This window comes from Hypanus sabinus, chromosome 19, assembly GCF_030144855.1.
Source record: "Hypanus sabinus isolate sHypSab1 chromosome 19, sHypSab1.hap1, whole genome shotgun sequence".
In the NCBI taxonomy this organism is placed as follows: Eukaryota; Metazoa; Chordata; class Chondrichthyes; order Myliobatiformes; family Dasyatidae; genus Hypanus; species Hypanus sabinus.
The window spans coordinates 10,102,330-10,130,135 of NC_082724.1; the positions used below are offsets into that span (position 1 = coordinate 10,102,330).

The window sequence follows — 27,806 nt, forward strand, 5'->3', positions numbered from 1 at the left end:
TTGGGGAACAAAAGGCATGTGATAGATTGGGTTCAGAGAGCAGCAGAGTGGTTGAGGGATCGTGGCGTGCCATGGAAGGTGTTAAACAGTGGAGAAAAAGAGACAAACAAGGAATAAAATCAATTGCTCATGATGTTTCGTGTTGCTGTAATGTCAGGAATAATTTAAATACTGAAAGTGGCTGCAAATCATCATTTAGGCACAGCAGTTGTGTGTGTGGGAGACAGAGATGGTGTGATTTAAATGCCCTCAAGGGTCTGCTTTACAGTCCTACCATTGTTAATTTTGTCCACAGCAACAGTCCACTGTTGCTTAGCAATGAACTGGAACGGCAGATCTCGCAAGGAAAACATGCACATCACGAGGACAAAAACACTTCCAGCAAACTCTCAGACACCGATCCCTCACACAATGCCAATTTGGAGTGAACCAGACAAGTAGGGCTCATTATATTCATACCCACAGTAAAGAACAATTTCAACCATTCCTCATGCTGATCCGACATTTATCTGACAATATACTATGCCCGCCAAAGCCCAGGAACAGATCTAGTTCAGTAAATCTGAGCAGCCGGTGTTATTTTATGAAGAGAGACAGGAAGCCATTAATCCTTCCAGACTTACATAGATTCAATCAAAACATTTTGGATTTATTTCCTATGGAAATCTCCTTTTACAAGCTGTTTACTTTTTGATGTGATTTAATGTGTCATGACACCAAAGACATGAAGGCCACATTGTTTGCTCCCTGTTAAAGGTTTGGTTTGTGAGCAAAACAGACCTGTATCCATTCCACTGGAAGCTCTGGAACCTTAGAGCTGTGTCCTACAACATTAAAACCCACTAAAGGAGACTCTTTAATTCATAATTCCCCTCAAAAACAATGTTTTTTTGCTGGGTACTTTCACAACCACTGCCAGAGGGAATCTCAGTGTCCACTCTTCAAATGACAGGGCAGCAATTGGAACGTATGAATAATGTCCGACCTCAAAAACAGAAACCACTCCCAGTAATAATCCTCCATTGGAGGTAAAGGTTTACAGACTATAAACATCAAGACAGTGGGATCACAGCCAACACCAGTAATTCAAGAATTTGTAAAAAAAGATCAGAATCCTGAGAAATTAACAATTTCTGATCTTGCGGGATTTACAGACAAATGTCCCGTGGGCTTCAAAATTTGCTGTTCCATTTGTACTTATGCTCATCCTGTATGAACATGGCACAGTACAGGCTTGTTGGCCCACAATGTTGTGCCAGGCAGGTTCCAAACCCACATCCCATACACCCTCTCCACCCGGTGTGAAAACAGTCTTCCTCAGATCCTCTCTAAACCTCGTATTCAGTGCCTTAAACACACACCGTCCAGTTTTGGACACCTCTGCTTGTCTTCCTTAATTATGCATTACTTCTTAGCCTTCACCGCTCCACAGTGGCAGAGCCATTGAGTTCAGCCAGGAATCTCCCCCTCTTCACCAATCCTCCCATCAATTCCCGTGACTACCATCAAACACTTACTGTTACTCTTTCCCTACCATAACCCTATTCAATCATCCCACATTAGCATTAATTTCCTACCAGATTCCATGTCAACAACACACACAAAATGCTGGAGGAAGTCAGCAGGTCAGGCAGCATCTTTGGAAATGGATAAACTGACTACGTTTCATGCCAAGATCCTTCACCAGGTCTGGGAAGGAAGGGGGAAGATGCTCGAAGAAGAAATTGTGGGGAAGGGGAAGGAGGACTAGCTTGAATATGATAGGTGAAGTCAGGTGGGTGGGGGACGGGAAATGAAACAAAAAGCTTGGAAGTGATAGGTGGAAAATGTAAAGGGCTGAAGGAGGAGGAATCCGATAGGAGAAGAGAGTGGACCATGGGAGAAAGGGAAGAAGGAGAGGAACCGGGGGGTGGGGGGTGGGTGATAGGCAAGTGAAGAAGCCAGAGCAGGGAAATTGAAGAGGAGGGATGATGAAAGGGTTCAACTCTATTTCCATAAATGCTTCGTGTTGCTTTGGATTTCTAACATCTGCAGAATCTCATGTTTATCATTCATCAACACCCTTGGGGCAGCTGGTTCAATGTTTTTCTCAGTTTCCTTTCTGAAACTGAATTTTACGCGTTTCTGTTCTGTTGTAACATTACTGGTTAAGATGGAAATTACGCAAATAAGATTAGTCTAGGGAGGCACCATCATCGGCATTGACAAGGCAGACTTTAAGGATCCATATGTTATGGTCCGGTCTGGAGCCCGCATTCCAGATCTTGATCCAGTCCGCGGACTCCGGGTCTTGTAGCCATCCCTCCTTTCGCCCTTGAGCCCAATTAGCCACACCTGTGGATCACTGTGGCTTGTTGGGGCTCAAGGAGGCGCACCTGATGCCCATCGGTTGGTGGTGTATATAGGGGGCTCTGGGACTGAGTGGAGTTGGGGGTCCTGCCTATCCTGTTCCTCCAGTTGCCCTGGCTTGGAGTTCCCCTTGTTAAAGACGAGTTCTTCGAGTAAGTCTGGCAGTCACCCTGGAACTAGTTCCTTTCCTATCCCTTGCATCCGTCGGGCAAGCCTGGCCGGACTGCCGTTGCCCGGCGTGGAACTCTGCCCCTTTCCATCCCTCGCTGCCGACAAGTTGTGCCCCGCAACCTACCCAGGTGCCCCGTGACCTGCTCAGGCCCCCGTGCTCCTGCCTGGGAGGTCCGGGCCCTGCCTCGGAGTTATGCGGCCCGCCCAGAGGTCTCTGCCCTTACCTATCCCTCGCTGCTGATGGGTTGTGCCCTGCGACCTGCTCAGGACCCCGTGTTCCTGCCTGGGAGTCCGGGCCCTGCCTAGGAGTTGTGCGGCCCACCCAGTGAACTCCAAGATTCTCCCTTGCCTGTATGCTGGGATCCTCCTTGCCTGAACTCTAAGACTCTCCCGGAACCCCAGAATCACCTTGAACGTCACGTCTTTCACGCACACCACAGTCACCACATTTTGTCTATCGTTTAGTTGTTCCCGTCCTGCCCCTAGTACTTCAGTGCCTGTGTCCTGCACTTGGGTCCAGCCTTCTGTCCCCGTATGACACCATATCGTCGTTGTATGATTCTATAAAATCAACAACCAATTAAAAACTAAATTAAGCTCCAATCACAAAGGTTACTCACGTGAGGACATCTTCAGGATGCTTCTGTTGTAGTTTTTTGCCCAAACCAAAGCCAAAGAAGCAGACAGCAAACATTGGAGTAACACCAATAATCGGGGCAGCCATTCCCTTGTACAAACCCTTCACACCCTAAAGGAAGACGTGACAGATCTCAGTTTGCAGACTGACGTGGTTTCACCTGAAACAAAATGTCACTCAAAATATTTGTGACTTTAACTCAGAAGTACAGTATAGACCCCTTGGCCTATAATGTCGTGCTGAACTTTTAACTTTTAAGATCAAACTAACCCATTCCACTTACATAGCCCTCCATTTTCCAGCATCCATGTATCTAAGAGTTTGTTAATATCCCCTAATGTATTTGCCTCTACCAACAATGTTGACATGGCATTCCAAATGGAGATGCATGCGGATGTCTAAGGCAGCTCTCATAAAGTCAACTTGATTTTGGTCACGCTTTGACATTGAGATTCAATATTGAAACTAACTATTTATGGAAATAGCAGTTATATGGAACTTCTTGTAAGAATGTAACTGCAGACCTTCTGAGCTGGATTTTCAGCTCAGAGTTGAACTCTCGATATCTACCATCTGCAGAATCTCATGTGTTTATAGTCTATCTGGTTCCATTCACTCTTTCTTCTAAGCTGCGTGAACACACGGTGGCGCAGTAACTGAAATGCTCCCGTGCACATGGCCTTCATTGCCGCGCAGCTGGAACTGGATGCAGCTAGGAAAAGTTTATGAAATGTGAAAGATTTTCTGTGTTGTACTGTATTTCATTATACCCTTCAATTAATAAATAAAATCAAAGTATGTGATTTTTCCATTTTCATACTAAATATTCATTTTATATACACGACAAAAATAAACATTTAAAGTGCCACAACACAAGAAAAACTGCAGATGCTGGAAATCCAAGCAACACACACAAAATGCTGGAGGCACTCAACAAGCCAGGCAGCATCTATGGAAAAGAGCAAACAGCTGACGTTTTGGGCTGAGACCCTTTAAAATGTCACAGTTTTCAGGCCACGTAAAAATAAAAAAAAGTTCCTGCTCAGATCAATGATTGGTCCATGCAGCTGTGAAAAAAATAGAGGGAGTGTTGGCTCCATCTCATATCTGTTGATTTGATATTAAATTTCTGCTCTTCATCACTTACCTGTCCTAACTTTGAAAAATTGCAAGTAACTCTGTGTTCTCCATTTCCTCCCCAGTTGTACCCTACTCCTCCTTCCGCAGGGTATCACAAGACATTCATGAACATGAGCTGGGCTTTTCACTTTGTAGAGGAGAAGCATTAAAGGTGGCTTGATAGAAGTGTTTAAGATGACAAAAGGTGAAGAACCAGTGCTTTTTTCCCCCTCAGGGCAAAAATGACTAATAAAAGAGGGCATAATTTTAATGAGATTGGAAGAAAAAGTATTGGTGGGGGATGTCAGAGGCAGGTTTTTTTTAAACACAGAGAGTGGTGGGTGTGTATAGCCAGGGGTGGCGGTAGAGTCAGATATATTAGGAACATCTCAAAGACTCTTAAATAGGCACATTGATAGAGGAAAAATGGAGGGCTATGTGGGAGGTAAGGGTTAGATTGATTTTGCAGTAGGTTAAAAGGTGAGCACAACATCTGTGAGGAACACTTCAGAAATATAAGTAAATGATTGCATAGCTAACTGTGACGTCAATAGCTGCATGCAAATTAACCTATTCCAGTATATCTTCCTGCGTTTGTTTCTTCCATGTTGTTATTTTAAAAATATAAGATAATTCTGTATGTGCTCTGATGTGAGAAATGGAAAAACTGACACAAGGTATATTGTGCAAGCAAACTACAGCTAAAGGATAGTTGGAGACAAAGGGATTTCTAACGGTAAAGGTTGGCTGGCACCCAATACTGACAGGATTCTACACAGCACAGGGGTTCATCATATCAGTACAACAGAGCAAATTCTTCTTGAGCTTGTTGTAGGTTGAAATTTCAAGCTACAAGTTCTAAGGAGCTGACTCCTCTAGCCATCACATTGGGCAAAATCACTCCCCAATCATATTCCTTGCTAAAGCTGATTACTCACACCAGGGATTCAGCAGTCGCATTCTCACTGAGCAAGGTTTAACCTCTTACCCACACTGCAGCTTGTTTACTTCTATCGTCTTGTGCAATACAAACACCACCATAGAATGTCTACAATGACGCATGCCACAGCCAATAAAGGAACTCAGTTCAATTTTATGTCACTGCTTAAGAGAATGCAAGCAAAGGGGCCAGAATTAGATATAATTATCGCTGGTATATGCCGTGATATTTGTTGTTTTGTGGCAACTATACAGTGCAATACACAATAAATTTAAAATAAATATATATTAAATTAAATTAAATTAAACAAACAGTGCAAAACGAGAGAGAAAATACTGAGGTAGTGTGCATGGGTTCATTGTTCATTCAGAAATGTGATGGTGAAGGGAAGAAGCTGTTTCTAAAATGTTGAGTGTGCATCTTCTCAAGTTTTTGTACCTCCTTCCTGATGGAAAAAGGACATGTCCTGGGAGATGGGGGTCTTTAATGATTGATGCTGACTTTTTGAGTCATTGCCTTTTGAAGATCTGCTCCGTGCTGAGGAGGCTAGTGTCCATGATGGAGCTGGCTGAATTTATAACTTTCTACAGCCTTATTAAAGAAAAACTTCATAGTTTAATAATATTTACTGATGTTAATTAAGAGCCTTTCCTATTATCACTGTAAACCAACCCCACTCTAATTGACAGTAATTCCAAGGGAACAATGTTTTCTCAGATTTTGGCACAAAGCGCTAAGCAGACAGAACATGCATACTGATTTACAACTCTCCCAACCTTCAACTTTGGGATCAAGATTTCCGGCTCTTAATATGTCAAATCAGGAACAAAGTTCAAATACAAGATTCAGATCTGCAAAAACTCCATGTTGACCATTCAGTGCTTTGAGTTGTAGTTCAAAAACTAGGGAAAGAGGAGTAGGAAATGCATGGATTAGGAATCATTTTCATCAGGTAAAGAAACACTGCAGAGGAGACAAGTGTTTTTGGAACGTGGTCAACAGAAGCAAAATTGCATTTACTGTTCATCCTGAGTTGCTTGAGTGAATTAAATGAAGCAACTTTGTTTCCAAAATTTCCGTCAGTTTTTCCCTTCCCTTTTCCAACATTATTAAAGTCATAGAGTTACATACCATAGAAGCAGACCCTTTGGTCCACCTCATCTATGTTGACCTTAATGATTATCTATAGTAAAACCACTTACCTAAATTAGTTGCATATGCCTCCATGCCCTACTCCTTCAAATAGCTGTACTGATGCTCTTAAGTGTCGTTGCTGTTCCTGCTGCCACAACCCCCTCTGGCAGCTTATTTCCAATACAAACTACTGTGTGTGATAAGTTTATCCCTCGGATTTAAAACTCTTCCCTCTCACCTTAAACCTATACCCTCTCGTTTCTGACACACCTTCCACAGGATACAGAAGACTATCTGTCCTTTCAATGCCTCATAATTTAAGAAACTTCTGTCATCAAACTCTCAGTCTCATTCACTCCACGGAGTGAAAGACCCAACCAGTTCAATCTCTTCTTCTGACTCCAGCCCTCTAACCCAGGCAACATCCTTGTGAGTCTTTTATCTGCTACTTTGATAATTGTGTTTGCCTATTCTTGTGACTTAGATGATCAGACCACATTTTTCTGAATAATAAATGCAAAAATCCAGGTAATTGCAAAGGGTTCACAAACTTTTTTCTTGCAATTGTATGTATATATTTACTGTAATTCAGTTTATTTTCCTCTAATACTATGTATTGCTGCCGCAAAGACAACAAATTTCACGATTTATGCTGGTGACATTAAACCTGGTTCTGAAAGGATGGGAGCAGAAGCCAGGATAGTTTGCACTCCTTCCCCACCCCCTCTGTCTTTTCATTCTGGCTTCTTCCCCTTTCCTTTCCATTTCTGATGAAGGGTCTCAGCCTGAAACATCGAATGTTTATTCCTCTCCTGCTGTCTTCCTCCAACATTTTGTGTGTGCAACTTACTGATGCAACTTTGGTGTACTGGTGGGTTTTGTGCATTTAATATTTCAGTAAAATTTGAGTAATATTGGAGATGCAGTACATTGTTTGATTAAGCATTCTTTGTTGTTCACATATGTATGAAGCATGTGAATGGCATATCTGATCATGCCACCATGCCATAAGTGTGTACCTCCCTAAAAGTAAAAGCAAAACTAAGTACAAACTTTATTCCTGGCTCTCTGTTTTCCTTTTGATTAGATTTTTGCTCTGGCGTTACAAAACATTACAGTGAGGACAGCAAACTCCAGGGGAAGATTGTCCATCTCCAGCATCCAGTTGCTTGTCACTTTCCTGGTCCACTCTCACTCTGTGCCAATGAAGCTAAAAGCAACAGAGCCCTGGCATGTCTTTGACTGGACACCTCACAACATCCTCAGCTTGATATTGCTTGTTGGAATTTTGGTTGAAAACCAGCGCTTCTGTGGCTGTTGATAATTGCAGTTTTGTGGCGACCCATTTCCTGGCACATCCGAACCGGCTCACAATTAGATAGCCTACGGGGGTTTGCAAGCACAGAGCTTTGTAGCCTCTGCGCCACGGGGGGCAGGTTGAGGGAGGCTTAAAAGTGAGGCTGAGGATTTCGAATAAAGTTTTTTCCTTCGACTGCAGTTACCGACTCCGTGTCGTAATTTTAGCGCTGCGTGTAGCACACCGCTACAATTGGTGACCCCGACGGTCCAAACGATTTTTGGACCAGAAATGACCGACGCCGCCTCTGTTCATGCGGTTTTGTTGAAACTGCCGGGTTTCTGGACACAGCGCCCGAACCTATGGTTCCAGCAAGCCGAAGCCCAATTCCATGTTCACCAGATCACCTCAGGAGACACCCGCTACTACTACGTGGTGAGCTCCCTCGACCAGGACACAGTGGCCCAGGTCGCAGAGTTCGTACAGTCGCCCCCGGCAGACGGCAAGTACACGGAATTCAAAGCCCTGCTCCTCAGGACTTTCTGACTCCCACGGCGTGAGCGGGCTGCCCGTTTACTGCACCTGGATGGCTTGGGCGACAGACCTCCTTCGGCTTTAATGAATGAGATGTTGTCTCTGGCCGACGGACACACACCCTGCCTCATGTTTGAGCAGGCATTCCTGGAGCAGCTGCCCGAGGACATACGCCTGCTGCTGTCCAATGCGGATTTCAGTGACCCCCGGAAGGTGGCAGCCCGGGCGGACTTACTGTGGAACGCCAAAGAGGTGAGCGGGGCGTCCATCGCACAGATCTCCCAGCCACACTCCCAGCAGCAAACTAGTCCAGGCCCGGCCGCAGAGCCCGCCAACCCCTGGCCCAATGAACACTGGTGCTTCTACCACCAGCGGTGGGGCGCAGAAGCCCGCCGTTGTCGCCCGCCCTGCAAGTTCCCGGGAAATGCCAGGGCCAGCCGCCGCTGATGGCTACGGCGGCTGGCCATCGGGATAGCCTCCTGTATGTGTGGGACAGAAGGTCGGGACGCCGGTTTTTGGTCAACACCGGTGCCGAGATCAGCGTTTTACCTCCAACGAGTTATGACACCCACAGCAGGGCACCGGGGCCCCCCCTGAGGGCCGTGAACGGCAGCACAGTAAGGACCTATGGCACCCATCAGGTGCAGCTACAGTTCGGCTCCAGCCAGTTCACGTGGGACTTCACACTGGCCACTGTAGCCCAACCGCTTCTGGGTGCGGATTTTTTGCGGGCTCACAGCCTACTGGTCGACCTGCCCAGGAAGAGACTGGCACACGCCGAGACCTTTCAGACGTTCTCCCTGGGTGCAGCCCAGTTGCCAGCCCCTCACCTCGGCTCCATCACGCTGTTCGACAACGACTTCACCAGGGTCCTGGCAGATTTCCCATCGGTTCTGGCACCGCAGTTCACAGCGGCCATGCCCCGACACGGCGTGCAGCACCACATCCCGACCCAGGGACCACCCCTCCATGCCTGCGCTCGGCGGCTTCCCCCGGACAAGCTCCGACTGGCGAAGGAGGAGTTCCAGAGGATGGAGGAATTGGGGATCATCCGGCAGCCCATGGGCCTCCCCCCGCACATGGTGCCCAAAGCGACGGGAGGCTGGAGACCGTGCGGTGACTACCGCAGGCTGAACGAGGCTACCACACCGGACCGCTACCCTGTGCCGCACATTCAGGACTTTGCAACAAACCTGCATGGCGCACGGATCTTCTCCAAGGTAGACCTCGTCCGAGGGTACCATCAAATCCCGATGCATCCTGATGACGTCCCCAAAACGGCTCTCATCACCCCGTTTGGCCTTTTCGAGTTCCTTCGCATGCCGTTCGGCCTGAAGAATGCCGCACAGACGTACCAGCGGTTAATGGACGCGGTGGGACGGGACCTGGACTTCGCGTTCATCTATTTGGACGACATCCTCATAGCCAGCAGCAGTCGTCAGGAGCATCTGTCCCACCTCCGTCAACTCTGCGCCTGACTGAGTGAGTACAGTCTTACAATCAACCCCGCCAAATGCCAGTTCGGACTCGATACCATTGACTTCCTGGGCCACAGGATTACTAAAGACGGGGCAACCCCTCTGCCCGCTAAGGTAGATGCGGTCCGCCACTTCCCCCAACCCACCACGATCAAAGGCCTTCAGGAATTCGTAGGTATGGTCAATTTCTACCACCGCTTCCTCCCTTCAGCTGCCCGGATCATGCGCCCCCTGTTTGCCCTGATGTCCGGTCCAAGCAAGGACATTACCTGGGACGAGGAGTCCGCCGCCGCTTTCGTTCAAACGAAGGAAGCTTTGACGGACGCCGCAATGCTAGTACATCCCAGAATGGACGCCCCTACCGCCCTCACAGTGGACGCATCTAACACAGCAGTCGGTGGGGTGCTGGAGCAACTCATCGCAGGTCGCTGGCAACCCCTGGCGTTTTTCAGCAAACACCTGCGGCCACCTGAGCTCAAGTACAGTGCTTTCGACTGGGAACTGTTGGCGCTCTACCTGGCAATCCGGCATTTCAGGTACTTCCTAGAAGGTCGGCCCTTCACCACGTTCACGGACCACAAACCGCTTACCTTTGCATTTACGAAAGCGTCCAACCCCTGGTCGTCCCGCCAGCAACGCCACCTGTCCTACATCTCTGAATACACGACGGATGTCCGGCACGTCTCGGGTAAGGACAATGTCGTGGCGGATGCGGTCTCTCACCCTACCGTTCATGCCCTTTCCCAAGGGGTAGACTTTGAAGCACTGGCAGAGGCACAGCAGGCAGATGAGGAGATTCCGAGTTACAGAACCGCAGTCTCCGGTTTGCAGCTCCAGGACCTCCCCGTAGGCCCGGGTGAGAGGACCCTACTCTGTGACGTCGCCACCGGCCAGCCCCGTCCCGTCGTCCCGACAGCCTGGCGGCGCCGTGTTTTCGACTCCATTCATAACTTGGCGCATCCCTCCATCCGGACGACTGTCCGGATGGTTTCCAGTAGGTTCGTTTGGCACGGACTCCGCAAACAGGTCAGTGAATGGGCCAAAACGTGCATGCACTGCCAGACGGCCAAGGTGCAGCGGCACACCAAAGCCCCACCGCAGCAGTTCCATCCCGCCCACCGGCGTTTCGACCACATTCATGTGGATATCGTGGGCCCCCTGCCAGTGTCGCGCAGAGCGCAGCACCTCCTGACTATCGTGGACCGGTTCACAAGATGGCCAGAGGCGGTCCCGCTCACCGACACCACCTCCGAATCTTGCGCCCGAGCCCTGATCACCACCTGGATATCTCGCTTTGGTGTACCGGCCCACATTACCTCCGACAGAGGCGCCCAGTTCACCTCCAGCCTGTGGTCAGCTATGGCCAGCCTTTTGGGGACTCAGCTGCACCACACAACTGCCTACCACCCACAGTCGAATGGACTAGTGGAGCGTTTCCACCGTCACCTGAAGTCGGCCCTCATGGCCCGCCTGCGAGGAGCCAACTGGGCGGACGAGCTTCCCTGGGTCCTACTCGGCATCCGCACAGCGCCCAAGGATGACCTGCACGCCTCGTTGGCCGAGTTGGTATACAGCGCGCCCCTGGTCGTCCCCGGGGAGTTCCTACCAGCCCCACAGGGGCAAGAGGAAGATCCCGCAGCAGTCCTGGGCAGACTACGCGAGAAGCTCGGTAACCTGGCCCCCATACCCACTTCACAGCATGGGTGGAATCCGACCTGCGTACCCAAAGACCTGCAGAACTGTAAGTTTGTGTTTGTATGAAGGGGCGGGCATCGGCCACCGCTGCAGTGGCCATACGAGGGGCCGTTTATGGTGCTCCGGAACAACGGGTCCACGTTCGTGCTGGACGTTGGGGTGAAAGAGGAGGTTTTCATGGTGGACCGCCTCAAACCGGCCCATGTGGACCTGGCACAACCGGCCGAGTTTCCGGCACCTCGGCGCAGAGGCCGACCTCCCAAGCAGGTTCTGGCCCAGACTGTGGACAATGGGGGGTGTATCGCCGGTTCTGGGGGGGGGGGGGGGGTTATGTGGCGACCCATTTCCTGGCACATCTGAACCGGCTCACAATGAGATAGCCTACGGGGGTTTGCGAGCACAGAGCTTTGGAGCCTCTGCGCCACGGGGGGCAGGTTGAGGGAGGCTTAAAAGTGAGGCTGAGGATTTCGAATAAAGTTTTTTCCTTCGACTGCAGTTACCGACTCCATGTCGTAATTTTAGCGCTGCGTGTAGCACACCGCTACAGTTTCTCCTCAGACGTCTTTGGTTTAACTTCATAATCACCATTCTACTACCTCTGTCAACACTGACACTGCAAACAGAATTAACTAATTTTGCTTTCCACTGTCTCAGACACACTAACCTTGCTGGTGCTGTCTAGATCAGAATCAGGGTTATCATCACAGACTTCAATGACATAAAGTTGTTGTTTTGCTCAAATATAAATAACTGCTTCTTTCTGCTCTATTCTAACAAACTCACTTTCCCAGCCTCTGTAAAATTTGTTATATCTGTAATGAAAAATCATCAATCATTTAACTGTTCATCCTTTCACTTTCGTTTCCTGACTTAGCGGTTAACACTAGTACTTGTTTTTATTTGTGAAGGGACCAGTGACTACCTAACTCCCTGCATCTGTCTGCAAGGAGTGTGAACGTTCCTCCTGTGATCATGTGAGTTCTCTCCGGGTGCTCCGGTTTCCTCCCACAATAAAGATATACTCGTTAGGGTTAGTAAGTTGCTGGCATGCTATGCTGGCACCAGGGCATGGGGATAGTACAATTTGACAAGTTTCACTATATTTTTCGATGTTTCAATGTACATGTGACAAACAGAGCTAATCTTTACACGTTACCTCTCCCACCAGGGTCTTGCGGAAGCAGTCAAAAGTCCCTTTGAATTTGGGAGGCTGGCCAGGTAGGGGCTTCGGCTGTGTCTGTAACCGCACCTAAACAACAAGGAGGAAGGCGTGAGAAGATTTGCACAAGGTACTCTCTCACCATCAAACAACACAAGACCAAGAAAATCATCACTTTCAAGCTACTAGATATAAACATAAGTTGATTTCCCTGTAACTCAAAGCTCCACACATGGCTGTGGACTCTGCATGACATCATGCTTAAATAAAAGATTTGCCACTTGAAGTCTTGTATCGAGCTTTTTATTTTTTTTAAATTCTCTGACCACCCGTCATTCAATATTAAGGACATAAGATAAGATGATTGAACCATTTGCCCCTTGTGTCCACTGAAACATTCAATATTGCAGCTGATCAGTTAGCTCAACCCCACTTCGAAGTTGAAAGTTCTAAGTAAATTTATTACCAAAGTACATTACAAATGTCACCACAGACAACACATTTTCTTAACAACTAATGTGCAAGTTCAAAAAATAGTAATAAGTAATAAATATTGAGAACATGAGAGGAAGAGTTTCTGAAAATGACTCCAATAAGTTGTGGGAACAGTTCAGAGATGCTGCAAGTGAAGTCGAGTGCTGTTATTCCTAACAATCCTATATCCTTCAATTCCCTTAAAGAGTCATAGAAAAGTACAGCAAAGAAACAGGCTCTTTGATCCATCTAGTCTGTGTGGCCCATCTAGTCTGTGCTGAACCATTTAAACTGCCTACTCCCATCTACCTGCATCTGAACCACAGCCCTCCATACTCTTACCATCCACATACCTATCCAAACTTTTCAAAAACATTGAAATCAACTTGCATGCATCACTTGTAACACACACAAAATGCACTTTCAAGTCTCTTACTATCTTTCCCTTCAGTTAGTCCTGATGAAGGGTCTCGGCCCGAAACATCGACGGCACTTCTCACTATAGATGCTGCCTGGCCTGCTGTGTTCCACCAGCATTTTGTGTGTGTTGCTTGAATTTCCAGCATCTGCAGATTTCCTCGTGTATGCATCACTTGTGCTGGCAGCTTGTTCCACACTCTCACAACTCTCTGAGTGAAGAAGCCTTCCCACATGTTCCCCTTAAACTTCTCACCTTTCACCCTTAACCCATGACCTCTGGTTGTAATCCCACCCAACCTCAGTGGAGAAAGCCTGCTTGCATTTACCTTATCTACAAAACCCTCATAATTTCTTCTCATTCTTCTACATTCCAAGGAATAAAATCCTAACCTTCCTAATACCTCAGGTCCTCCAGACCTGCCAACATCATTTTCTTCGTACACCCATCACACTACAGGGGCATAGGCAGCCACCAGCAGTTCGCCAGAGTCCTCTTTCCTGGGCCAGTTTTTCAACTCCAGGTGTAGCCCATCTATACATCCTCCGGGTGAAGATCTTTACTTTCCCAGGGATGAGGTCTTTGGAGCTTCTATTGGCATTTCTGTAGCTCTGGCTTTTTTGGGATGGGGTTACTAACCCCATGCCCAATCCTTCTCCTTTTGCAGTTGGGCTTGAGACTGCCCATAGTGGAGTTCTCAATTCCTTTAATACTAATAAATTTATCAGCTTCTGTTTACACTATGGAGATACAAGAGGCCTCACATAAGGGAAATCTGGAGCAACAAACAAAAGCACTGGAGAAGCTCAGCAATTTGGGATAGCATCTATTAAAGAATAGGACAGTCGACATTTCAGGTCAAGTCTCAAGATCCTTCATCTGGGTTCCTCCAGCACCTTTGTGTGTTGCTCAGGCTTCAATATACCTAGTGCCTCCAGGACAGCAAATTACAAAGATTCACTGGTGTCTGGGTGAGACAGTTTCTTTGCAAAAATGGCCATATTCTGAGATTGGATCAATAATCCCCAGACAGGTAAACACCAACTCTATATCCACCTGACAGAGCCCTTAAGCAATCTGAAATTCTCTAAAACAGGGGTTACCAACCTGGGGTTCACAGACCCCTCAGTTAACCATTGGGGTCCATGGTACAAAAATGGTTGAGAACCTCTACTCTAAAACAATTTTGATTTCACTCCTGCATCTTGGGGATGCCATTAACTAGGTCTCTCTGAATCAAAGTTAAAGTAAATTTATTATCAAAGTACACCCTGAGATTCATTTTCTTGCAGGCACCCACAGTAAATACAAAAAAACATGGAGAGTTAATGAAAAACAGCATACGAGACAAACAACCAATGTGCAAAGGGCAATAAACTGTGCAAATACAGAAAGGAAAAATGATAATAATAAGAAATAAGTATCGAGAATATGAGATGAGAGTCCTTGAAAGTGAGACCATAGGTTGTAGGAACAGTTCAGTGATGGGGTGAGTTATCCTCTGATTCAAAAGCCTGATGGTTGTCCTTTTGAGACAGTATCTTGCAATGCAGGATCATATGTTTCCATGTTGGCTTTATGATTTATAAAGCAACTAATGAGGGAAAATTAAGACACTTCCAAATTTGAGGTTTGAGGTATTCAATGGACTGGTTTGCAGAGTGGTGTGCTCCTTCACCACTCACACAAAGTTTTAGTGTGCAGCTGATGTTCTCCGCACCATTCTGATTTCTCCCTCTCCCCCTCAAGTGATCTGCTTAGAAACTTTCAGTTGATGGGGATATGGCATATCTTCCAAAGGATTTTGATCACATTGTCAAGTCTTTTCCTCAGTCCGGATGGAAAAGCAGCTGATTTAGGAGTCTGATGTCCGGTATTTGAATAACAGAGCCAGCTGAATTTAATTTGCCCTCAATGTTGGAGTGGGAAGGGACACTGATGCTTGTTCATGATTTCTAGTTCATTAGCCACTCCTCATTGGAGGATCATAGGTGGAGAGGGTCAGTAATTTTATATTCTTGGGTATCACTATCTCATACAACCTGTTCTAGACCCATCATACGTATAATTACAAAGAAAGCACAACAGCACGTCTACTTCCACCGGAGTGGGTGGAGATATGGCATGCCATCAAAAACCTTGGCAAACTTCTATAGGTGTGTGGTGGAAAGTGTGCTGACTGTCTGCATAACGACCTGGTATGGGAACACCAATGTCTCCAAGATAGTGAATTTGGCCCAGTACATCACAGTAAAACTCTTCCAACCATTGAGCACATCTACATGAAATGCTATTGTAGAAAAGTAACTTACATCATCAAAAACCCTCACAGCTGAGGCCATGCTTTTTTCTTGCTGCTGCCATCAGGTAGAAGGTACTGGTGCCGCAGGACTCGCACCAAACAGGTTCAAGAACAGTTACAGCCCCTCAACCATTAGGCTCTTGAACATTTAAGGACTCTTTTATCCTGTTATTTCATGCTTGTTATTTTTTGCTATTTATTATCTGTATTTGCACATTTTGTTAAGGTTACAATTCCTGATGTTTACAGTTTAGACCCTGTTTACTGCTACTGTTCTATAGATTTGCTAAGTATGTCTGCAGAAAAAGGAATCTCAGGGTTACATGTATGTACTCGGATAATAAACTTTACTTTGAACTTTGTTCCAATGAACTTGTCCTTCTACGTATTTTGGAAAACATTCGTAGCACTTCTGCTGTGCCTTGAGGTGCCCACTCTAACTGGCCCAGACTCCACGGGAGCAAGTTAAACAGCAGAGATCACCGTCCACCAGTAGGCACAACTTTTGGAAGGTCCGAATGGTGAAGGAACGTGGAAGGCAGGGGAGTTGCGGTTACAGGGCAGAAAGGGATAATGGGAAGACGAGTAGGGAAGAGGACAGAATCGGGGTGAGGAGTTCGAGTACGGACGCGGGACGGACGGGTGTGGGGGAAAGGAGAACGCGGTTGGGGGTTGGTGGGAAGAACAGGGACAAGGGGAAGGAGAAAGGTGTAGGAGATGGATCAATGGGGGGGGGGTTAGGCTTCGGTGTTCGTGGCTTTTGGGGAGGGTAGAATGTGGGACGGGGAAAAGAGGGTGCAGAAAACTACCCTCACCAGCTAGCTTACTTACTTTGATGGTGTCTAGCGGGTGACCGGCGAACACCAGGCACACCCCGCCGAAACCACCGGCGAAGAAGTTTTTGATGGGGTTTACGGTCTGCGGCCGCGGCCTGGGCTTGTCCTCCACTGACATTCTGCTGCCTGTGTGCTGGGAGACGGGAGCTAACGGACACAATTTACTGTGGCACCAGCCACGTCTGCTGATGTACCGTCCTCTCCCCAAATACTTCCCCCAGGTGGCGTAGTCCAACACTGAGCACAGCTCCTCTGTCATGAAAGCTATTTTCTGTTCTTTTGTATCTGACTGATAGTTATTACTTTTTTTAAAGTTAAAAGTTTTGCCCCGATTAACAAAATTGCCTTGGTTAAAAGTAGCCACGGTTCAATTTGATGAACTATTCTAGTTAAGACTCCTTAATATCTCAAGGTAATTCTCCAATTGCATGTTGTCAAGAATATTTTTAAGAATAATTCATAGTAAATTGTATTACTAAAATATTTTATGCCCCAAGATTACTCCAACTTTAGAAGTCCAACAATTTGAAAATGTTCGTTTTATTTTTTTCTTTCAATGATGCGACCTGATCTAGTGAATATATCGAGCACTTGCTGTTTTGATTTTACATTTCCAGCAGGTGAAATTTTGGATGCCTTCATCATCTGGTGTATCATTTCAAATTAGTAAGAGTCTAAGGCTTCTCCTGCAAAAGTAGAAGCTTTCTTGGCCATATTTCAAAGGTTCATTTATTTTTAAAGAATACAACTTGAAATTCTTATTTGGTGTCAGTGTGGTTGGACCAGGACAGGCTATTGGTGATGTTCACTTCTAGGAACTTGAAGCTCTCAATTTTCTCAACCTCAACACCAATGATGGAGAAGGAGTATGTGCACCACCCTGGAGAAGGGTTGGCCCAAAATATCAACTGCTTTTCCCCCTCCATAGATGCTGCCTGACCTGCTAAGTTTGTCTAGCATTTTTTGAGTCATTGTTCTTTGTGATGTGGCCCAGTACGGTGATGTCATCTGCACATTTGTAACATTTCCCTGGCTACTTCCTGAGATGTCAGATTCATGTATTTATCACATGTACATCAGAATATGCAGTGAAATGCACTGTTTGCATTTGGGACACAATAGTAACATAACAGTCAGTGCAATGCTATTACAGATTGGAATGTTTCAGAGTTTGAAGAACAATTCCAGCATCATCTGTGAAGAGTTTGTACACTCTCCCGTTGGTTTCCTATGGGTGCTTGGGTTTCCTCAAACAGTCCAAAGACGTACCAGTTAGTAGGTAAGTTGGTCATTGTAAATTGTTCTGTCATTAGGCTAGTGTTGAATAGATGGGTTGCTGAGCAGTGCAGCTTGTTGGGCCAGAAAGGTCTGTTCTGCGCTGAATCACTAAAAAATAATAAACAACTAACACACATAATGTGTTGTGAGCAGCCCACAAGTGTTGCCACACATTCCACCACCAACATAGCAGGCCCACAATCCATTTTTTTTTACAGCTGTGTGGACCAACCATTGCCAAGAGCAGGAATTTTACACAAGGCCTGAAAAATTTGCAGCATTTTAAATGGTTTTCTTTTGTTAAATGCATTCTATGAATATTTAGAATGAAAATTGGGAAGTCACATACTTATGATTTTATTTATTAATTGAAGGGTGTAATGAAATACAGTACCATAAAGAAAATCTTGCACATTTTAAACTTTTAAACTTAGATGGCAGTGGCATTCAGCGGGCTGGCAGTTTAATAACAATGAGCTACTAACTTTCATTCAATGTTTAATGTTACAATTTATAACAATGAGTTGAAGTACTGATAATGTAAATACTTCGAAGCTCTAAAATGTTTCAAAGTAAAGCTTGTGGTACATTTATTATTTAGCAAATTTATGGATTATATTCATTAACATATAATTACAGGGTATTTTACAATTATATTAATGTATATTTCAAAATTATATAAAAGAAAATTCTGGGCTACGTATGTAGGACCTGTGCAACTTAGAGGGAACAGTGCCCACAATGCTCAGCAGAACATCACAGAATGCAACAAATCATCCTCTGAACTTCTTCCCCTTCGCCCTAATCTACACCTCTACATTTTAGGTAACTGTGCTTTGGGGAAAAGTTTTTGACTATCCACTACCTTAAAGGAAGGACAGCAGGTAGCGAGGTTTCAGGATGGAAGTCCAGAGACTGAACCTTTGGCAGCCGAAGGCATGAGCTCCTATAATGGGCAAATGAAACTTGCAAACACTCAAGGGAACAGAATTGGGTAAACATTAATTTCTTTGAGTGGTTTTGGCTGAGACATTGACAAGGAAGGTTGAAACCATGGAGAGAATTGGAATCTAGGATGAGCCTGGTTCATTAATTCAATAGAGAGATGAGAGTCTCACTCCCTCATCATTATTGCACCTTGAACTAAGAGAGAAGAGCCAGTACATTGCTGTGGCTCTAGAGTCACTCAAAGGTCTTGAGTTAGTAATTCATTGGGGTGATTGATAAGTTCATGGCCTAAGGTAGAAGGAGATGAGATATTAACTTCAAACTTTCGGCATAATCACTCAAAGAGTTGAACTGCATGTGCATGTAACGAGAGCTGTATAACTCATCTCCTTCTACCTTAGGCCATGAACTTATCAATCACCCCTGCTGTGGGCGGTTCCTGGAGGTGCAAGATCCGTATGCTCCACGACCGCTGGACTAAGTGTGTAAATGCAGGAGGGGACTATGTTGAAAAATAAATGCACTAGGTTTTCTAAAATTGACTCCTTCTACCTTAGGCCACGAACTTATCAATCACCCCTCTAATTTTGGTGATAGTGCACCTGATTCAGGTGCATTCCTAGGTGTGAACCTGAGCAAATATCTTGTAAATAGTGTAATTGTACCCCTCTCTCTTACCTCATTCATTCCTAGAGTCATAGAATTAGAATCATACAGCAGCGGAAACCTTTGATCCAACATTGACCATAAAGTGCCTATTTTCACCAGACCTATACTCATTATATTCTTTATACATTCCTATTGAAATCCCCCCACCCCCTCCAAGATTCCTACTCATGCACATGAAGGGAAACACGCTGCTGTGGTTGTCCAACGATGGCAGGAAACCTGTGTGGGAGAGTTTTTGAAGAGGAAAAGCCATTACACTGGGGCAGATCCAGTCTCTTGACCTCAGAAATCTGGGTCCAGGGGTATGAACAAGCGTCACAAACTGTGGTCTTCCTTGGTTTTAGTAGATGACCGTGACGTTGTCTTGACTTGCCATGGAGCATTGCAGTACTGCCTTCCTGGCTGATGGATCTCACTATAGATCTCACCCACCCAGTCCCTCCGGGGCCGGCTTCACATGCTAGGACAAGTGTGTCCCTATCTCACCTGGGTATGAGGCCACCGGCCTCCCTCACCTGGCGAAGCGGTGTACTGGGGTGTGTCTACTGTTGCATGCAAACAGCTACATGGAGCCACAAGTGAGAGCTGAGTGTCCAGTGAGGGACCAAGGGTGAGTGAGCTGCCCCAGAATGGTCAGGACAAGCCCCTTCACCAGAGATGCTGCCCCTGCCTGGACACCCCATATAATATAAAGTGACCAACTGACCCACCACCCTGGTTTTTGGGAGGTGGGGGGAATCCAGAGCACCCATTGAAACCCAAGTGACAAATGGTCACAGGGAGGTGGTAGAAACTCAGATAGTGCCCGAGGTGAGGATTGAACCTTCAGACACTGGAGTGGTGAGGAAGCTGCTGTACTGCTGACTCGTCTATATTCTTATTGCAGGATGCAGCTACCACTTTGTACTCCAATCCCTCCCCCCCCCCTTTGTTATTCTGGTGTCTTCCCCCTTCCTTTCCAGTCTAACGAAGGGTCTCATCCTGAAACATCGACTGTTTATTCCGCTCCATAGATGCTGCCTGACCTGCTGAGTCCCTCCAGCGCTCTGGGTGTTGTTCTGGATTTCCAGCATTGGCTGAATCTCTTGTGTTTATGTTTTTCTTGGCTTCTGCTGGTTCCTTAATAATTTGATTTCCTGTTCCACATTTGTTTGGAATTCAACCCTTTTCCTTTGGTTGATTATGCTAATGCTATCAGAATCAGGTTTATTATCGCTGACATACTTTGTGAAATGTGTTGGTTTGTGGCAGTAGTACTGTGCAATTCCATACAGACACCCCCCTCCCCCCCCCCCCCCCCGTATCCGTGGGTTCCGCATCTGCGGAATCAACCAACCGTGGATCAGGATTAAAAAAAAACCTGGATGTTCTCCCTCCAGCACTCGTTGTTTGAGCATGTACAGACTTTTTTTTCTTGCCATTATTCCCTAAACAATACAATACGACTATTTACATAGCATTTACATTGTATTAGGTATTATAAGTAATCTAGAGATGATTTAAAGTATATGGGAGGATATGTGTAGGTTACATGCAAATACTATGCCATTTTATAGACGGGATTTGAGCATCTGCGGAAGTTGGTATCTGTGGGAGGTCCTGGAACCAAACCCCCACGGAGAAGGAGGGCCGACTGTATAAAAACTAAGTTTCAAAAAGAAATATATAAAATATAAATGGCGCAGAGAGGAAACAAAATAGCAAAGTAGTGTTCATGGCTTTCATAGACAGCTCAGAAATCTGATTGTGGAACAGAAGAAGCTAAAATGTTGAGTGTTCGCATTCAGGCTCCAGTTCCTCCTCCCCGATGGTTGTAACGAGAAGAGGACATGTCCTGGGTGGAGCAATGATGAAAGCCGCCTCCTTGAGGCATCATTTTTTGAAGGTGCCCTCGACGGTGGGGAGGCTAGTGCCCATGATGGAGCTGGCTGAGTTTTCAAACCTCTGCAGCTTTTTCCAATCCTGTGCTTTAGCTTCTCCATACCAGATGGTGATGCAATCGTCAGAATGTTCTCCACTGTACATCTGTAAAAAAAATTTTACAGGATGTTTTGGTGACGTACCAAATCTCCTCATTTGTCCAATGAAGTATAACTGCTGACACGAGGAAATCTGCAGATGCTGGAAATTCAAATGCTGGAAAAGTACTACTTTCCTTTCGGTTAGTCCTGATGAAGGGTCTCGGCCCGAAACGTTGACAGTGCTTCTCCTTACCGATGCTGCCCGGCCTGCTGTGTTCCACCAGCATTTTGTGTGTGCTGTTGTTTGTATAACCGCTGATGTGCCTTTGTCATGGTTGTGTGCCCTGAGCCCAGGATAGATCCTCTGAGATGTGATGCCCATCTCAACTTTACATTGCAGACCCTTGATGACACCTCAGGATGTACGTACGTAATTAAAGAGAAATATACAAAGTCATGTATGAGTTATAATTTGCAAATTTTGTTCTCCAGTTTGTTTGCCCAAGTCCTTCCAAGCTTTTGATCTGCTTCTGTGTTCATTAGATAGCAATATAAAGAAAGGCATCCACTCGTCGTACTGGATTTCCTCACGTATTTTTGTGATTAATGTTTATTTTTGAAATTAAAGCTAACAGACAGTTGTTAGGGATTCAGCAACAATAAATATATAAGTGAGGCAGGGTTTCTTATAACAAACAAAACATTTATTAAACACTGAAAAACAAACCCTCAAAAAGTAAACAAACGACTAACGCAACCGGAAATCAGCTGCTGTGCGGCAGCTTAAACAGTTCTTAAAGGAATAAAGCGAAAACAGTTCTTCAAAGTAGTACTGCAAAAGTTCAAAATGCTTACAGTCCATTAAAGGAGAGACTTTTTAGATGATTTAAATTCTCTTTCACGTCATGTTGTTGCGGTTCCCAGTTGAACTATACTTTTCCCGGAGAATTTACGAAGTTGAAAATGAAACGGCTTAAAGGCACTGACCTTTCCTTGACAAAACTGTACCCAACCCTTTCTGTTATTATTCGCAGGGGTTAACATGGGGACAGCCAACAAATTCCTTCCGAATGAGGATCAAATAAGGTCAAACCTGTTTCACTGTCGAAATCGAATTTCCTCGATCTTTTAACTCCTGAACTCCGATCTTCACTCTCCACGATTTTTAACTGGCAGTATAATAAAGAAAATGCCGGCGATGACCTTTTAAACTTTAGGCATTAAATAAAACTCCACCTTTCAACCAAACTGCATCATAATTTTGGACCACGCAGTGGCATGGAGTCAAAATGGTAAATCCAGCCTCGAACTGCCCCTCCTCACAGGGAGGGGTCCTCCTTTTATACCTTGTAAAAAAAAAGTCACATGACCTATACTGGCGGGAAAATGCCGCCACTCCGCCATCACAAGACCACTACCTGAAGTCCAGTATAGCTTCAATACTACTGTCACGTGACAAGTACAAGATACCCACGGGTACGTAACACAGTAAACAATTCAACCCATGCAAAATGCTGGAGGAACTCAGCAGGTCAGGCAGCAGTGATGCAGAGGAATAAAAAGCTGACTATTTGGGCAGAGTCCTTTCATCAGGATTGGGAAGAAGCAGGTGAGGGAGGAGGCAGGTGGGTGAGTGAGCAGGGGAGGGGGTGAAGTAAGAAGCTGGGTGGAGAGAGATGGGAAAGGTAAAGGTCTGAAGAAGAAGAAATTTGATAGGAGAGGATAGTGGACCATGGGAGAAAGGGAAGGAGGAGGGGCACCAGAGGAAGGTGATGGGCTGGTGAGGAGAAGGGAAGGAGTGAGAGGGGAGCCAGATTGGGCAATAGAAACATAGAGAGGAAGTTAGAAAAATTGATGTTATTGCCATCAGGTTGGAGGCTACCCAGATGCAACATGAAGGGTTTCTCCTCCAATCTGAGGGGAAGGAGTACAAGCTGGAAGGTGATAGGTGAAACCGGGTAAGCAAAAATCCAATGCAATGCTCCAAGATGAGAGAAATACTAACTGCAGCTACCCTGCTCTGTCCAAAACTTGTTGCTTCGCAGGCTCTGAAATGTGTCATTGATGCATTGTTAAAGCTCTCAAACGTGTTGCTGATCCGTTGTTAAAGAGAAAAATTGAGTAATGTTGATGCATTATCAGGGAGTGTATTCAATCATTGCTACAAAGACATTCATCAGCTGGATTGCATTTATTATATAATAAATGAAGCATGTTTTGTTTTAAAGCTCAAAAGTTCAAAGTAAATTTTATTATCGGAATACATATATGTCACCACATACAACCCTGAGATTAATTTTCCTACAGGCATACTCAGCAAATCTATAGAATAATAACTGTAACATGATCGATGAAAGATCAACCAGAGAGCAGAAGACAATGAGCTGTGCAAATGCAAGTATAAATAATTAGCAATAAATAACAAGAACATGAAATAACAAGATAAAGAGTCCCTAAAGTGAGATCATTAGTCGTGGGAACCTCTCAATGGATGGGTGTGGGTGTTGTTATCCCCTTTTGTTCAAGAGCTTAATGGTTGAGGGGTAGTACTGTCTTAGAACTTGGAGGTGAAGTCATGAGGCTCTCGTACCTTCTACCTGATGGCAGCAGTGAGAAAAGAGCATGAACTGGGTCGTGAGGGTCTCTGATGATGGATGCATTGGATCTGTATAATATACAATATATATGCAATATGTTATAGACACAAGTGATTCTGCAGATGCTGGAAATCTAGATCACCACATGTAAAATGATGGAGAAATTCAGCAAGTTAAGCAGCATCCGTGGAGGGAAATGCGCAGTTGACATTTCAAGATGAGACCTTTAGTTGGCCCAAAACGTCGACTGTTTATTCCCCTTCACAGATGCTACCTGACCTGATAAGTACATTAATGTGTTGTACTGAAGAGTAATTTGTGATGGTCAACATTTATTTATCCAATAATGCTTCCAATAAATCATCAGATCATTATTATTGTAATAGTAATTGCCAATGTAGTGGAAAGTGTATTGAGTTGTTGCATCACTGCCTGGTACGGGAACACCAAATGCTTTTGAATGGAAAATCCTACAAAAGTAGTGGATACGGCCCAGCCCATTACAGTTAAAGCTCTCCCCACCATTGAGCACATCTACATGAAGCATTGTCACAGAAAAGCAGTATTCATCATCAGGGACCCCACAACCCAGGTCATGCTCTCTTCTTGCTGCTGCCATCGGGAAGAAGGAACAGGAGTCTCAAGACCCACACCACCGGGTTCAGGAACAGTTATTACTGCACTACCTTAAGGCTCTTGAATCAAAGTTCAAAGTCCAGAAGAGATAACTTCACTTGCCCCATCACTGAACTGTTCTCACAACCCATGGACTCAGTTTCAGGGATTCCTCATCTCATGTTCTTGATATTTATTGCTTATTTATTTACTTTGTATTTGTACAGTATGTTTTTTTTTGTTATGTTAGTTGTTTGTCCATTCTGTTAGGTGTAGTCTTTCATTGATTCTATTGTGCTTACAAGAAAATGAATCTCAGGGTTGTATATGGTGACATATATGTACATTAAAAATAAATTTACTTATAAGTCTTTATATTACCTTGAGACCAGGTAGGTGCTAAATGTTCTATGGGCAACATTCTTTCAACCTTTGGTATTCAGAGTAGGGCTTCAACACAGAACCCTGTGCCTGAGTCGCAACGTGTGAGGCTGTGTACAGAATTACAGTACCTCAGAAAGTTGTGCACCCACCCTGCTACATGATGGGCACATCCTTCCTCATCACTAAGGACATCTTGAAGAGGTGGTGCCTCAGGAAAAACGTCATTCATCACCAAGGACTGCCTGTATTTGCAATATGCCATTTTGTCATTCCTCCCACCGCGGAGGAGGGCGATAAGAGCCTGAAGACCCGCACTCGACAATTCAGAAAAAAGCTTGTTCCTCTCCACCAACAGATTTCTGAATGGTCCATGAGCACTATTTCATTATTCTTATTTTGTGCTTTTTTGTAATGTATACTTTTATGCCTCTTGCAGTGCCCGCTGTTATAAAATAACACATTTCACCTCGTATCAGTGATGGTAAATCTGCCTCTGATTCACTGTAGCCTCGTCCTTCAATTGACTACAATTCCCATGCAGCACTGCGGCTCCTCCCCTTCCAGGTGGACTACAACTCCCAGAATGCCCACAAGCCTCAGGCATACGCTCTGCCAGTTTACAACTCACCAGGCAGACGACGGAGGACATCTTGGCACTATTTTACTGGGGGCGCAGGTGTGAGGCGGTGAGAGGTATTGCCAGTGGAGACGATATCAATGGCTGTTGAAGTCTTTAACTGTGAAAGCCCTGATGGAGATACTTCGGTTCGGATCGGGAGATAGGGTCATTTATTTTTCTGTCAGTAGGATATAATGTGATTAGGGGCCGCTCTCTTTTCTGGGGCTGCGGATTGACATGCTATCTGTGGACGGCGCGCTGCGGTGTGGCGAGGCTCCAACCTGTCAGAAGGGAGGGTCGGTGTTGGGCTCGGCATCGAATTATTGTTCTTTGGCCATAAATAAACACTCAGAAACCAAGGGCAGCGACAAAAGCCATGGATGAAGAGTATGATGTGATTGTCCTGGGGACTGGACTAAAGGTAAGGTTTTGTTGCAATAATTAAAGCGGTATTAATATTTGATGGAGGTGGGTGGGGGAAGATGGAGGGATGAATGGAGGATTGCAAGAGCCTGGGGTCTGCTGTCAGGCAAACAGATGCACAGAGCAGCCCGGGAATACTCGATGGGTTCAAGAAAAAAAAAACCGTTGCAATTGAATTTCTTGAGGAAAAATATTCTAACGATGAATTATAGCGGATTTCTCGTAATGACTTAGCCATTGATAATCATACTACCAAGGTTGAGACAAGGGGAAAAAAAAATTCCAGGCCTGATGCGTTATTGGGATTTCCTTTTTCTTTTATTTATATAAATACGGATTTTTGAATCAGAATTGGAATAATATAGTGTATTGTACTGCTTGCAATTGTAAGTAGTTAAAACATTGAAGAAATTCTATACTGTTAATTTCATTTCATATATTTCTTTGTGTATAATTTGAATACGGAATTATTCCTTTTTGTACAATATAGGATTAGTTTTGCATAATATGTATAAACAGTTATGAAATTTATTGTTAATTAGCATTTTCATGTCTGGTACAACTTCTAGTAGAATAAATTATCCCACCACAGAAATCAATAAAACACTAGAATTTGCCTTTGGGATTATAATAACAATTCAGAAATAAAACCACAGCATACTTTAAACTACTTTAGTAACTAAAATATTCTGAAAAAATAAGTGTGTCAATAATTCTGCAATTTTTTCATTAGCCTCTTCCCTCATAGATTTAAATTTTAAAGCCTTATCTTTGTTTCAAAACAATTATGGCCATACCAAACCCCATCATTGTAATCACTGTCTGATAAGGATCTCCTCTCAAGAATTTCATTAGATTTTAGGTTTTTTTTCTGTGAATTCCTCGTGGTTATAACTCTACTTTTGGTACCATTTCTTTCCTTTAACTCTTTCTACATAAAACCTAAAAGTCTGCAACTGTGATCAAGGTTTTGGTTATTTCTCCAGTTATTGCAGACTTTGGAATATTACCTTTGTTTTCCCCCTTCCCCAGATTGATTAAAATGCAATTGTTATGTTTTTATAGCTGTTTCCAAGAGGAGGAAAGGAGGAAATCAATTTCTAGTTTATTGTCATTCAGCTGTATACATGTACATTGTTCTTTTGGACCAAGATGCACAACACAGTATGTATAACTCACCCACAGCACATAAAGTAATATCGCAACAAATAAATTAACAAATAATTAAATATATTTCAGTAGATTAATATTTAGCATGACTTGCAAGGTCAGATGCCTTGCATTTCCTTAAAGGTGGTAATGCAGCTGGTCAGGATGCTCTTGATGGTGTTCCTATAAAAAATTGGTTCGAACGGTGGGGGAGGGGGAGAGGGGGAGGAAGGGAGCCTGGGAGCCTTACTTGCCTCAATCTCCTCAGGAAGTGGAGATTCTACTGTGCTTTCTTGAATAAAGAGGTGATATTGAGGGACCAGGTAAGAAATGCAATCATATTTCAATAGCATGAGTACAGCTTTGCATTTATGCAAAATACATGCTGTTTTATAATGATTGTAATACCACATTATTTTAGATTCAACTTTGACATCACTGGATTATGGAGGAAGAACAGCACTGGACCTCTTTTGAGTTAGTTGCCAGAAAATTCCCAGTCTTGCCTGAGTTCTGGAATATATGGCCTTCAAACAAAATGTTTTTTTTGCATTTTTTACATTCATTACATAGTAATGGTTGGTAAATTGACAAGAGTTTTTAAATGGGAAAGGAATATT

At 44.7% G+C, this 27,806-nt stretch overlaps 2 protein-coding genes and 1 long non-coding RNA gene across 4 annotated transcripts in view; 2 read left to right on the forward strand and 1 right to left on the reverse strand.

Annotated features, from left to right (window-relative positions):
- The window catches only part of prkar2aa (protein kinase, cAMP-dependent, regulatory, type II, alpha A), a 336,630-nt gene extending 319,813 nt beyond the window's left edge, over nt 1-16,817 (reverse strand). For both annotated transcript variants that reach the window (XM_059943985.1, XM_059943984.1), the window contains exons 1-3: nt 16,539-16,817; nt 12,511-12,603; nt 3,141-3,268 (exon numbers count right to left, since the gene is read on the reverse strand). In XM_059943985.1, coding sequence (XP_059799968.1) covers nt 3,141-3,268; nt 12,511-12,603; nt 16,539-16,802 — 485 coding nt within the window. In that variant the 5' untranslated portion in view covers nt 16,803-16,817. The remainder of the gene's footprint in view (nt 1-3,140; nt 3,269-12,510; nt 12,604-16,538) is intronic.
- Nucleotides 16,003-22,602, forward strand: LOC132377721 (uncharacterized). Its single transcript, XR_009506728.1, has 3 exons — nt 16,003-16,219; nt 17,697-17,822; nt 22,434-22,602. It is a non-coding gene; the product is annotated as an uncharacterized LOC132377721 (long non-coding RNA).
- A 3,056-nt stretch (nt 22,603-25,658) lies between these two features.
- The window catches only part of LOC132377722 (rab GDP dissociation inhibitor alpha-like), a 65,255-nt gene continuing 63,107 nt past the window's right edge, over nt 25,659-27,806 (forward strand). Inside the window, exon 1 of the mRNA XM_059943986.1 lies at nt 25,659-26,035. Within this exon, the coding sequence (XP_059799969.1) occupies nt 25,991-26,035 (45 nt within the window). The 5' untranslated portion in view covers nt 25,659-25,990. The remainder of the gene's footprint in view (nt 26,036-27,806) is intronic.